Source organism: Phascolarctos cinereus, unplaced genomic scaffold (assembly GCF_003287225.1).
Source record: "Phascolarctos cinereus isolate Bilbo 61053 unplaced genomic scaffold, phaCin_HiC Scaffold_5;HRSCAF=322, whole genome shotgun sequence".
Taxonomy (NCBI): Eukaryota; Metazoa; Chordata; class Mammalia; order Diprotodontia; family Phascolarctidae; genus Phascolarctos; species Phascolarctos cinereus.
Genome location: NW_027555958.1, coordinates 131,911,206 through 131,925,071, shown reverse-complemented (window position 1 = coordinate 131,925,071; position 13,866 = coordinate 131,911,206). Strand labels below are relative to the sequence as shown.

At 36.2% G+C, this 13,866-nt stretch overlaps 1 protein-coding gene across 1 annotated transcript in view; it reads left to right on the top strand.

The window, feature by feature from the left end:
• The window catches only part of NCOA7 (nuclear receptor coactivator 7), a 175,110-nt gene extending 161,545 nt beyond the window's left edge, over positions 1-13,565 (top strand). The window contains 5 exon segments of the mRNA XM_078155161.1: positions 5,926-6,051; positions 6,819-6,971; positions 9,853-9,948; positions 10,356-10,429; positions 11,350-13,565. Of these exon segments, the coding sequence (XP_078011287.1) occupies positions 5,926-6,051; positions 6,819-6,971; positions 9,853-9,948; positions 10,356-10,429; positions 11,350-11,485 (585 nt within the window). The 3' untranslated portion in view covers positions 11,486-13,565.
• Positions 13,566-13,866: the final 301 nt, after the last annotated feature.

Below are 13,866 nucleotides of genomic sequence, written 5' to 3'. Positions count from 1 at the left end.
GCCAAAAAGAGCAGCCTTGGGATGTTGGGGGCTGGACCACTGAGGCATTAGACAGGGGTAGGACACCAGCAGCCTCAAGGCCACAAATCATTTTATTAAGGGGATTTGTTCTATAAAGTTTGGATTCAGTCAAAGAACCACATTTGAGGATTTAGAGGGCCACATGTGGCCTTGAGGCTGCCTGCAGGGGCTCATGCCCATACAAGAGAAAAGTTCTAGGCAAAATCTAACCCCCATGGTCCCTGAAACCTGTGGTAGGAACTAGACATTAGAGTAGCCTTTGTACCCACTATCCAGAGGGGAGGACTCCAGGCAGAGCAGAAGGTTCTAGAGCCCTGTGAAAAGAGGGAGCCCAGTGTAGAAATATGTTTTGCATGACTTGACACGTGTAATTGATATCAAATTGTGTGCTTTCTCAAAGAGGGAGGAGAGACAGAAGGGAAGGGAAGAATTTGGAACTCAGAATTTTTAAAAAATGAATGTTTAAGAAAAGTTAGAATAAGGTAAATGAGGTAAATTAGATGAGGTAAATAAGATGAGCAAACCAGGGAAAGTTGAATACCATGAAGAAATACCTTGGTTTGAATGACCCTCAGAGGAAACACCCAAAAGAGGATAGTTATCTCCAACAAGGCTAACTAAAGCCTTGTTGAAAAAAAAAGTCCTGGTCTTTCCAAATAAGATCAGGGGAAAAGCAAGGAAATCCATTATCACCACTGCTATTTAAATTATTGCTAGAAATGCTAGCTATAGAAATAAAACAAGAAATTGAGGGAATAAACATAGCAGAGGAAACAGAATTATTGCTTTTTGCACATGATGTGATGGTGTACTTATAGTCAGCTAAAAATTAATTTATATAATTAATGATTTTAGTAAAGTTGCAGAATATTAAATAAATCCACATAAATTATCAGCATTTTTATATATCACTAGCAAAACTCAGAAGGAAGAACTAAAAAGAGAAATGATGCAATAAAATATTTGGAAGAGTATCTACCAAGATGCTCCCAGGAACTATATGAATCCATCTATAAAGTACTTTGCAGAAATACATTCATAAATGATTGGAGAAACATTCGTTGCTCACAGGTAGCTTGAGCCACTATAATAATGATAACATTAATTTATTTAGTGCTATAACAATCAAATTTCCAAAAGAACACTTTATAGACCTAGAAAAAAATAACAATTCATTTGGAGAAACAAAAGGTAAAAAATCTCAAGGGTAATGGTATTTTTTTTAATGAGAAGAAAAGGGGCCTATCAATAGCAGATCTCAAACTGTATTTTAAAGCAGTAATCACTAAAAACAATTTGGTACTCGTTTTGGGGGTTTTGTTTTTTGTTTTTTTATTAAAGAAGAGGGTTAATCACTGGTATAGATTTAGGAACATGCCGTAAGGAAGTAAACACAGTAGCAGAGAATTCGAGTAAATCAAAGATCACGGTTACTAGGGAAAGGACTCACTATTTGACAAAAATTACTGGAAAAACTATCGCTTGTTCAGTCAGGAGCTCTTCCCCTATTCATAGTTCATAGCACATAGTACATAGAAAAGTAATTTGTTCTTTACTCATAGGATTTGATGAGCATAGAAGAAATTATCTTTCAGAACTATGAAGAGTTCATGACTCAACAAGTGAAAGAGAGGACCACACAAGATAAAATGAACTATTTTGGTTACATAAAATTTTAAAGTTTTTGTACAAACAAATTTAATGTAGTAAAATTTATTAGGAAAACTGGTAAATGGAGGGGAAGAATCTTTGCAGCAAGTTGTTTTTTCTTTATAAAAGTCTCACATCTAAGATATATAAAAAAACAATATTTAATCATTCCCTAGTAAATAAATGGTTAAAGGATATAAACAGGCAGTTTTCACAAGAAAAAATCTAAGCTATCAACAATCATGAGGGGGAAATGCTCTAAATCACTAATAATCAGATTCACATTATGGCAACAGATTGGTAAAGATAACAAAAGAGGAAAATGACAAATGTTGGAGAGTTGTGGGAAAACAGATACACTAATACAACTCTTGGTAGAGCTATTTTGAAACACAATTTGGAACTATGTTCCAAAAGATACTGAAATGGGTTATATTTTAGCCCCAACTATACCACTGCTAGGCCTATGCCCCAAAGAGATAAAAGAGGAAAAAGATCTATATGTACAAAAATATTTATGACAGCTCTTTTCATGTTAGACAAAAATTAGAAACTAATGAGGTATCTTTCTATTAGGGAATGGCTAATTGTTGTATGTGTTGTTGTATATAGTTGTTGTTTATAGTTGTTATATATGAAAGTGAATAGAATACTATTGTGCCATGAGAAATTATGAAACTGACATGATGATGCAATGAAATTCTGAAAAAAGAAGACTTCTATGAAGTAATACAGAGTGAGCAGAAGTAGAATAGTTTTTACAATGATAACATTATAAGGAAAAATAACTTTAGAACTCTGATTAATGTAGTAATGAACCAAAAGGATAAACATGAAACATTAACTCACCTCCTGATAGAGAGGAGAGTAACTTAAAATCTAGAAAGAGACATACATTTTTGGATGTAGTCAGTGGGCGGATTTGTTTTGTTGGGCTATGTATTAAAGGCTTTATGTCTCAGACTTTTTAAAAAGAACTCATTCAGATAGGAGAGAAGGGTTAGTGAGAGGGACAGATTTTTTTTTAAATCAAAGCTAAGTTTTTGCATCTTTCCTCCCTAAATCTCTCTCTCCTTGAGCCTTCACTATTTCTGGTAATATTCACTATTTTAGAAATTTCTTATGGGTAATATTTTATTCATCCTGTCTACCACATTAAAAATCTTAAGCTTAGTCTTGATTCTTCTCTCTGACTCACCTTTTATTCACACACCCCTGAAGCACTTACCTCCTTTATCTCAATTTCTATTACTCCCACCCTAGTACTAGCATTCTTTACCATTTACTAGTACTGTTGCAATAGCTTCCTAATACTTCTTCCTGCCCCAACTCTGTCCTTTGCAATCCTTCCTTGACACTGCTGCCAAAATAATGCTGCTGTTGCTTAGATCTGGACACTTTTCTGTCGAAAATCTTCCATGACTGTCTGTTGGCTCTTGGAGAAAGTTCTTGTTATTCGCCTTGGCAGCCGAGGCCCTAATTATCCTTTTGTTCTTAAGATCCTCTGTCTAAAGAATAATTACTCACCAGATAGATAGCATTCTATGCCAAGTCCCTCAACAATTCTGACCTGGAAACACCCTATCACCACCAGTTCTGAGACATACAGGTCTATGGGTTGGTCATAATACTACATGTCGTTCTATACCTAAAGTACTTTAGCAATCATCCATATTGTATGACTGTATCTAACCAAACAAAGAAGTTAGTATATCCAAATAAATAAATTTCAACATCCTACTTAACAGAGATCATAGGATTTAGGGAGGGAAGAAATATTGTCAATTATCTAGTCTAACTCTCTCATTTCGCAGATGAGGAAGTTGAAGCTCAGGTGAAATGATTTGCCTGTGGTCAGACTCAGCTTGTGAGAGCTACATCCTTAGTAAGCAACGGAGCTAGGAAGCAAACCAGAGTGTTCAGATGCTAATCCAATACTTTCAGTAGCCAAGGAAGGGAGTCTGCCTACAGTTGTCCTTTATATATGAGGGATTGACTGTTGGTACCTTCTTTTCATGGATGAGATTATGATTTAAATTAGCAAGACATTATTCAGTTACTCTTAAGTTGTAAGGGAAAAAAACATGTCTTAAACTATGTGGGATTTTTTTTTAAATTTTAATTTTAAATTAAAGAAAAAAAAATTTAATCCCACACAGTTTAATACATGTGTTGTTTTTTCCGTAAGTACAGATACAACGGACTCTTATACTCACATACCAGTCAAAATAACACCCTCTTCTCAGGGATAAACATCATGACCTAGATTACAGGGGTGGGGAACCTGTGGCCTCAAGGCCACATGAGGTCCTGTAGGTCCTCAAGTGCAACCCTTTGACTGAATCCAAACTTCACAGAACAAATCCCCTTAATAAAAGGATTTGTTCTGTAAAACTTGGACTCAGTCAAAAGGCTGCACCCACGAACCTAGAAGGACACGTGTGGCCACAAGGCCACAGGTTCAAACTAACCTTGAAACCAGGAAGACCTGGGTTCGAGTTCCATCTCTGAGATAAATTGTGTCTCTGGGCATGTTACTTAAGGCAACTGTCTGGAAGCTTAAGTTAGGAGGTAAGCTCCTTAAGGGCAGGGACAGTCTTTCTTTTAGGTTGTTATATGTATTCTCAGTGTTTAGTACAGTGCTTGGCATGTAACAATTGCTTAAAAAGTGCTTCCCAGGATTATTAGTTGCAGAGAAGGTACTGACTTGCTTTGGTAGAGGCAGTCCCTATCTTGGCAAACCAAGAGCTCCCTATGTAACAGTCACAGGTCCCTGTCCCTATCTTTTCCTCATCCATGCAACATTAGAAAACAAATGATCCCCTAAACAGTTTTCTAGGATAACCTGAAGTTTGAATAGACTCATTAAATTATTTTGGTCATTTTTTTTGTCCGTGTAGAATTCCTTAACACTATAGCTTTTGTGTAGCCAAGGCATTCAAATTGCAAAATGTGAAAAGTCATTTGCTAATTCCTGCTGTTATAAAATATTATGTAGATTTTTTCTTCCCTAAATTTAAACAAAAAGTATCTAGTAAGCACCCAACTATGTGCCAGGCACTGTGCTAGCTGCTGAGGATACAAAGATTAAAAAGAACATATATATATTCCCTGCTCTCAAGGAGCTCATGTCCTATCAGGACAGACAACATGTACATATAGTCATATATTCAAATAAATAAGTTCAAGATCATTTGTGGTGAAGGAAGCCCTGGCAGTGGAGGTTTACATTTTCCTGGTTTGTCTCAGCACTCCAGGTTATAAGCTTCAAGGACATAAGCTAATACTGATAAATTCAGTAGGCTTGCATTGAAGAAAATTAACTATCTTTAGTTTTTAGTGTACACATTAATCTGCTCTTCTGACTGTAACTAAGGAAGAGATGTCAGTAAAGACATTAATCAGGGTCTTATTTAACATGTTAACCTTTGTGCATTGTTAAATTTGCCACATATTTTTCTGCTTACATAGTTTAAATTGAGTGTCTACCCCCAAACTTGGGAAACCCTGTGAAAGAAAGCTTTTATCCATTAAGTCTTGCTATAAAATATTCAGTTCTGGGCACCATATTGGAGGAAGGCCTTTGATAAGATGGAGAGTGTCCAGAAGAAGGCAGCCAGGATGGCAAAGGGCCATGAGTTCGTGCTTTGTGCAGATCAATTGAAGAAACTGGGGATGTTTAGCTTGGAAAAGAAAAGGGGTAGGAGAGTGGAAATGTATCCGTATTCTGGTATTTGAAACAGTTGAAGGATTCCATTTTTTTTTCTGATCTGCCTTTAGGGCAGAATCAGGAACAATGGGTCAAAGTTGCTGAGATAAATTTAGGTTCTAAGAAAAAATATCCAAACAATTGAACTTCTCCACAGTAGATAGAGCACTGGGCCTGGAGTCAGGAAGACCTGAGTTCAAATCCAACCTCAGACACTTACTAACTGTGTGACTCTGGGTAAGTCACTTAACTCTGTTTGCCTCAATTTCCTCATCTGTAAAATGAGCTGGAGAAGGAAATGGCAAACCACTCCAGTATCTTTGCCCAAATGGGCGTCATGAAGAATTGGACATGACTGAAACAACTCAACAATAACGACAAAGTAGAGTAGAACTCTTGGGGAAATGGACGTTCTCCTCTCACTAGAGATCTTAAAGCAAATATGTATACACTGTAGAAAGGATTTTCTCTTGGGTATTGATTGGAGCACATGGCCCCACTGGGGTCCCTTCCAAATCTAAAATTATACACTTCTGCTATTTCAGATAATCACAGTTGAAGAGGCCAAACGGAGAAAGAGTACTTGCAGTTATTATGAAGAGGATGATGATGAGTCCCTCCCTATCTTAAAGCACCATAGTGCTCTCCTAGAGAATATGCACATAGAACAGGTATGAATGGTTATTATTGGAGTGGTAAGAAATCAGTCTTAAAGGATTTAAACAAAACATTTGCATAAAGCCAGAATAGAAGTACTGTTGACATTCAAGGGCAGGATTAGACCACCTGTAGCACAGGAGGCTGGTTTTTGAGTGACACGCAGGCTAGCTTCTCTCCCCTTTCGTTTTCATCTTGTTGAACTCCTATCCTGGCCTTCAAGGCCCAGTTCAATTGTCACCTCCTTCTTAGGGCGCCACCCACCTTCTTCCAGCTAGAAGTGATCTCCACTGCTTCTAAAAACATTTTAGAGCTTAGTTTGCATCTCATACAGTTATGCTAGCCTGCTTTATGTCAGTCTTAATTTGTGTATGTGTCCAATATGCTAGGCTTCGTATTCAACAAAGAGTAGAAATATATTGCCCCTACAAGTAAAGAATTTACAAAGATATCTGCTGTTAATAGTCACAGAAACCCTGAGAGAAAAATTACCCTCTGGTCTGTGACCTCGCTAGGATTCATTTACTGTAATTCTTCCTTTTCCTTCCCATTTAGCTTCCATATGCCTTATAGGAGTAAAATCTTTGTCTCTCAAAAGAGAGAAATTATGCTGATGAGTATGTATGGTTATATGAATTTACTAAAAGGAATTTAATTTTCATTCCTAATGAATATGGAAATTGGAGTAAACTGGAATATGTTGCCTAACTCGGGTTTTTAGAGTAATGTTTAAGAGATTTATTTCATTTCTTTCTTTTATTTCATGATCTTTCACTTCAAGCTTGCTCGGCGACTTCCAGCAAGAGTGCAAGGATATCCATGGAGGTTAGCATATAGTACTATAGAACATGGCACGAGTCTGAAAACTTTGTACCGGAAATCAGCATCTCTAGACAGCCCTGTCCTTCTAGTCATCAAAGACATGGATAATCAGGTTAGAACTACTTACACCTAGTTTTTGCCTCTTAAACCTTCAAAAGAAGAGTTTATTTCATCTCTGATTTCCTGGGGATAGATAGGTATTCTAAGCCTTGAAATACTCTACAGTGTGTTTAAGCAAGGATAACACTGCAGTAAGACTTTTTGGGACACTGTCTAAAGATGAGTTCTTGTTATTATCCAGATATCCACTTTCACTGTACTGTAACAGGAGGAAGGAAGAGTTTTAGTGGTTGTTACTGTTCTTTGTTAACAACTCTAGTGAAAAGTTTGATAGTAAAAGTTATATAGTATATAGTATGGGTATATATATGTATGTATATATGTGTGTTGTGGTAGGCATATATATTTATGTATATATGTATTTTCTAATTTTTTAAAAATTTTATTTTTAACATTTAAAAAAAATTTTTTGAGTTCCAGATTCTCTTCCTTTCTCTTACCCCTCCCCACCCATTGAGAAGGCAATCAATGTTATATCAACAGAATATATTTTTGAATGTGTATATACTACACACACCATTCACTAAAATGAGCTCTTAGGAATTATCTTCCTTTCTACCTTAGCCTCTAGTATATAAAAAAAAATGGAAGGGGGGGTAAGGAGGTGGTAGGGAGGAAAGAGAGTAGGAGGTGGGGTGGATAGAGAAGGAAAGAAGGAAGATTTGAGGTAATGTGGCATAGTGAATAGAAAGCTAGCTTAGATATCACAAAGACAGTTTCTGATATATGTTGGTGGCATGACCCTAAACAAATCACAAACTGTCTCATCAGTACCCTAGACAATTTTCCAAGAAGATGACTGTTTCATATATATGTGATAGAAGGTCTAACCAAATTTATAATATTATCTACATCTACACTCAATACATGGTATAGAGAAAGAGGGATCTTACAGGTATCTATATACATATCATATAGCTACATCAGATCATCAGATAGATATATATTTTGATATAGAATATCTGTATGATCTCTATAAAAATATTTGCCATGTATTATATGTATGTATATATCATATATACATATGTCTATATTATTGTTGTTGTTTGTCCATTCTCAAAGAGGACCAAGACATCAGGATAGATTTAGATATAGATGTAGATATAGATATAGATAGATATATGTATATCGAGGTATGTGCGTATCTTGCCCCACCCCCTGGTAGATTGGCATCTGGGCTACAACTTATGTTCTTGGAAAGTTTCCAGGGTATGGAGATATTTTATGACTTGTCCAGGGTCACACAGCCAGTATATGTCAGAAGTGAGACTTGAACCTATGTTCTTAATTTCTAAGCTAGCACTCTATCCACTACGCCACACTGCCTCCTTTCTTCCCCCACTCTCCAGTCTCTCTTTATCGTCTCTGTTTCTCTCATAAATATACATATATGTAGTTTTATATATATATATATATGTATGATATACACATACATATGCATAACCGCATATATGGATAGAGCTCACATAAACACACATGATCTATTTTAAGGTAATAATGGGGATGGGCAGTCACAGTGGCTATAAATATAAATATGGGAAACTGGGGAAAATAGTTTTATAGGGATTTTATAGAATTACCTCCATTTAAGATAACTGAAGTCATTTAAAAAGTCTTATTGCACACACTTATTAAAGAAATAAGAACAGCTTCTACTCAGAGGCATTTGCATACTCACACTAAACTCCTTTATTGGTAAATAGGGATAAAACGTATTTTGAAAAGGCAAACAGTTAAAGATAGAGTACTCAAATCATGGCTGTGCCATTTCCTAATGTTAGAACCCTTGGCTTATCAAGCCTCTCGGAGCTTCAGATTCCTCCTGTATAGAATGTAGGAATCATAGTACTGATAATGAATATTTATATAGTTCTTTAAAATGTGTGAAGTACTTTATTTCATTTGAGCCTCCCAACAACCTTGTGAGGGGAAACACTGAAGGTATTTTTACTGTTTGCCAATGAAGAAAGTGTTGCTCAGTAAGTCACCTTTTGTCATAGAGCTATTTATTTGGTATATGGCCTACTCTTAGAAAAACAGGTTCTGTTCCCAAGATGCACCATTCTTACTATACTATGATGTTTCTTATATCATAGGGTTGTCTTGTATGTCAAATGAGAACTTTAAATGACTAAAGGATAGGCCTATGTGTGTCCCTTCCCTAATCAAAGATCTTCTGTGATTCCCTGTTACCTCTTGGGAAATAACAATCTCCTCAGCTTGGCATTTTAAATCTTCCATAGTTTGGCTCCAGCCTACTTCTTCAGGTTTATGTCACTTTATTTCCCTTCAGATACTACATGTATTCCAGCCAAATTGGCCTACTTTTTGACCTTAGAACTCTGTATTATGTCTTCTGCCTAAACTGCCCCCCAGCCTATGACCAGAATGTATACCAATCCCCCTCCACACCTAAGAAGCCTTATCTCCCACCAGTTTTTAGTATTTCTTCCCTCAGATTATCCTGTATTTAGTTATCCATTTACGTGCTGTATCCCCCTGCCCAGGAGATTATAAGCTAATTGAAGCCAACAACTTTTTGTGTGTGTAGACTCTGCAGGTTAAAAGGAGTCACTAAATACTTCTTGAGTTAAATTGAATTAACTTCTGCAAAATGCTCTATAAATGTTTAGGTATTACTGTTCTATGCAGGGAAAATCCCTGATAGTCATACTTGTAAAATAAAGAAGAGAAAGAACTTTGTACTCTTGAGTATTCAAATCTAATCAGAGAATCTTGCCAGCAGTCTGATCTCTCATCTGAGTTTATTTGATGTAATGGAACATGTTGGAGGGAGCGGGTGGAGAAGAAAGGCAAGACAATTCAGTAGTTTTAAAAGCTGATTTTGAAAGTAATACTTTGTATTTTGACAGATTTTTGGGGCATATGCAACTCATCCGTTCAAGTTCAGTGACCATTATTACGGCACAGGAGAAACTTTCCTCTACACTTTCAGCCCGAATTTCAAGGTGACTACTTGGGGGGAAAGGGTAATGTGATGCCCCTGTTTTTCCCCGGGAACACTGAAACAGAAAGTGTGCTATCGACCACCCTCATGTAACCTTAGTTGAATAACAACCCTAGTCAGTGCAGCACAGCTTCCAGACATATCAGTTGTGGACCTTGGCACAACAAAGCCTCTATTCCTGGAATCTACAGGTGCTCATTAGTGATCGAGGTTTGCTCAAAGGATCTTCTCCAAGCCAGTCACTCTAGATTTGGTCTTAGCTGAAGAAGTGAAGAGCATCTTCAAGCAAATGGGTTGTTTTCGGTCTCCATCCTCATCCCCAAGATAACGTGTTGATGATAGTCATTTCTCAATAAATCCCTAAAATTAAAAGTATCCCCTGTTTTGTGTTTATTCCGCACATCCTAGGTATTCAAGTGGAGTGGAGAAAACTCTTATTTCATCAATGGAGATATAAGTTCTTTAGAACTTGGTGGTGGAGGGTAAGTTTTTAAATATTTCATTTGACATGAATGACCTTTATTTGATTCAAGTAACCAAAATATGGGTGTCAAAAAGTTGTAGTGATTGTGTCAGATTAACTGAAATTCTAGATTTTTACATCAGCAAGAATGAAAGTTAAAATTACATATTACTTCAAGACCTTGTTTTCATTGTATTTGTAAATTAAGAACTGTGTAGGCTCTATCAATTAAAATCAATGAAAAGAAAGTTCTTTATTTGTTACCAAAATCAATTGTTGATTGTTTTCCTTCTCTTTTTAAGAAGGGATCAAACTTTTCACTAATGTATTGCCCAAGATACTGAAAGGTTATGACTTGTCTGAGGTCACACAGCCAGTATATGTAATAAATAGGAACCTAGGTATTTCTGACTCTACAAGTGGGCTGTATACATTATACCACACTGCCTCTCTGTTAAATAAATAACAGAAAAAAAAATCAAGTGAGCCAAGTGGGAATGTACGTTATTATACAAAACTTAACGGTAGAGATGTGATTGTTTTAGCCAGTCTTTATTATCCATCAACAAGCATTTATTAAATGCCTACTATGTGCCATCCACTATGCTACAAAGAGAAAAATGAAACACTCTCTGCCATCAAGGAGTTTACATTCAGATTAAACAGTAAGTACATATAACTAAATGCACAATATATACAAAATCATTTACTGGAACTGGGGAAGGGAGGAGGCACCAGTCATTAGAGGGGCAAAGAAAGGCTTCATGTAGGAGGTGACCCTTAAGGCAACTTTGAAGGAAGCTGGGGGTTCTAAGAGACCATGATGAGGAAGGAGTGCATTCTAGGGACGGGAGAGAGCCTATGCCAAGGCATGGAGGTAGGAGATGGAATTTTTTTTTCAGCTTGTGTTTTTCATTCTGTTTAAAACTTGTCTTCCAGTGGAAGATTTGGTCTGTGGTTAGACGCTGACCTATACCATGGGCGAAGCAACTCCTGCAGCACTTTCAATAATGATATCCTTTCGAAGAAGGAAGACTTCATAGTTCAAGACATAGAAGTATGGACATTTGAATGAAATTCAGACTGCCTTAAAAATAAAAATAAAAAGACTGAATTTAATCAGCCCTCTTACAACTGGCTGGAAGCTGAAATCCCAGCACAGGCTGCCTAGTAACATCCCATAATGCTTTCTTTTGGAAACCATCCCAGAGCATGATCCATAATGGGAAGATTCTAAAAGCTACCTGGGAGAGGCAGAAAGTGAAGCTTGAGAATGGAAGACTAGATTATTACTAGACTTTTTACTCCGTCTCCCTCAAACTCCTACAATAAAGAATCAAGAGTGTTTATAGATGTATGGGTTGAAGGCAGTTTTTATTTTTGGTAACTGTGAACAAAGATACTGTGGAATTATGTGTATAGTATATGCCTTGTGTATTTATATCGATTTGCATTATCCAAACCTACAGCATCATATTGTTTGCCATGGAAAAGTTTCACTTGTTTGGAAGAAATTCAAAATTTGCAGCACTTAAAAGGGAATGTGGGATTTTTTAAAGAGCAATTTTATTTATTGTTTTTAGCACGTTGTCTGAAATTTGTTAGCAGTTTTTTCTTTTAATGTTTTAAATTTTGGATTTAAAAGAATGCCTAGATTTGTGTGCTGTTTTGGCAACAAATTCATTTGTTTATATAGTTTTATATCGATATTTTTCATTTTGCAGAGAAAATGTATTTGTTTTTAATTTTGCCCTAATTATTCTAGGGTTTTGGGTTTTTTTCGCAGCATCTGACATAATGTATACATTCCTATTAGATGGAGACATTGACTGCCTAATTTTGAATTCTTTTTTAACTTCACTATTGCCAACTTAACTATCTTAGGCCAACTTGTCACTTCAGAAGTGGAAGCAATAAATGCCTTGTAGCAAGGGACCAAGATACGTGCTCCTTCATTTGGGGATGATAAGAGATGAGATGAGGCCAGCTTTAGAAATTACTAGATAAAATAAATGTTTTTGGCAGGGAAAAATGTCATTTGAGTAGAAGAAAATTCGTTACCTCCTAAGAACCACATGTTTTCATAGCAAAAGCTCCATTTTCCAGTCTGATCTATTCTCTGTCCCCACCCCATCCCCAGCTTTTTCGTTAAGGGACAGACTTACTGCTCTTAAAAGAGAGAGTTGGCTGACTTATGGTTTCCTCTATTTTTTTTCCTCTTTACATGAAAAGTTTAAAATTAGCCTAACGATCTTTGTTTTGAGTCTTCTTTCAGTTGCCAGAGGCAGTGTCAGAAGAAACCTCAGCGATTACACAAGAAACCAGAATTTAAAAATAAAAAAAAGAGTACTGTCTTTGGCACTGGCCCATTTTCACATCTTGAAAATATTTTATTCATTTTGCCAAGATAATAAAAAGCAAAGACTGTATTGTTGATCGATAGGTTCTGATAGGTACTAAGGATTGTACTGGTAAAAAATAATTTCAAAATAACTGAAACTGAGATTGGTTGGTCATAAATTGAATCCACTTTTTTTTAAGGTTATGCTTGAAAAGTATATCTATATGATATAAAAATATGATTTGGAACATCTGTCTTAAGCTGGCAGCAAGTCTCCTTTAGATGTCCTCTCATTTATAGACACTTGAAAGGGAACCATGCCGAGTAGCCTCCTGGCAGATCAGCAAATCATTTGCTCCACACACATTCCATGCAATTTAAAGCAGCTGCTATGAAATATTAAATCTGTAACCTGCGTGTGCTTTTTTTTTTAAGTATACCCAGATCCCATCCCTTCCACTTGAAACACCAAATTCTGGCATATCTACTATAAACTTAGCTCAGTAGCTACTCCTAGCATCACGTATGTTGGTGAGAGATATCAGGAATGCCTCATGATAATCACATGTGGCATTTTTACCATTTGTAAACCACCCACTGGTAAGCAAAACATTAACATTTTGCACATGTTTCACTCTTGTTATCTACAGTTTATCCCATGATACTGTATTTGCCAGTGCATAATCAAACACTGTGTTCTCTATTTAAAACAGTATTGTTCGATCAAAACTTTGTGACCCTTCATCTATGAATATTGAATATATGTAATGCAGTGCTATCCCAATATTTTCAATAAAGGAATTTATGCATTCAATGTGGCATTCATTATGCTTGAAAATTTTTCCAAATTCTTTTTCCTCCGAAATAAGTTACCATTGATTCAGCATGACATAATCCCAGCCTAAGCAAGAAGCAACATAGATAATTAACACCTAAGTTTGTGTTTTTATTCTGGAATTCTCCCACTGCCTTTGTTCTCCTTGCTTACTACCCCCATTCTAATTGATATTTTCTAGGTTTTTTTTAGCGACAAGATATTCTCCTAACAATTTTTTTCTATTTTGCTGTATTTTCTCTGCCTCCTTCATAAGCTTCCCACATCTTATCCCTATATT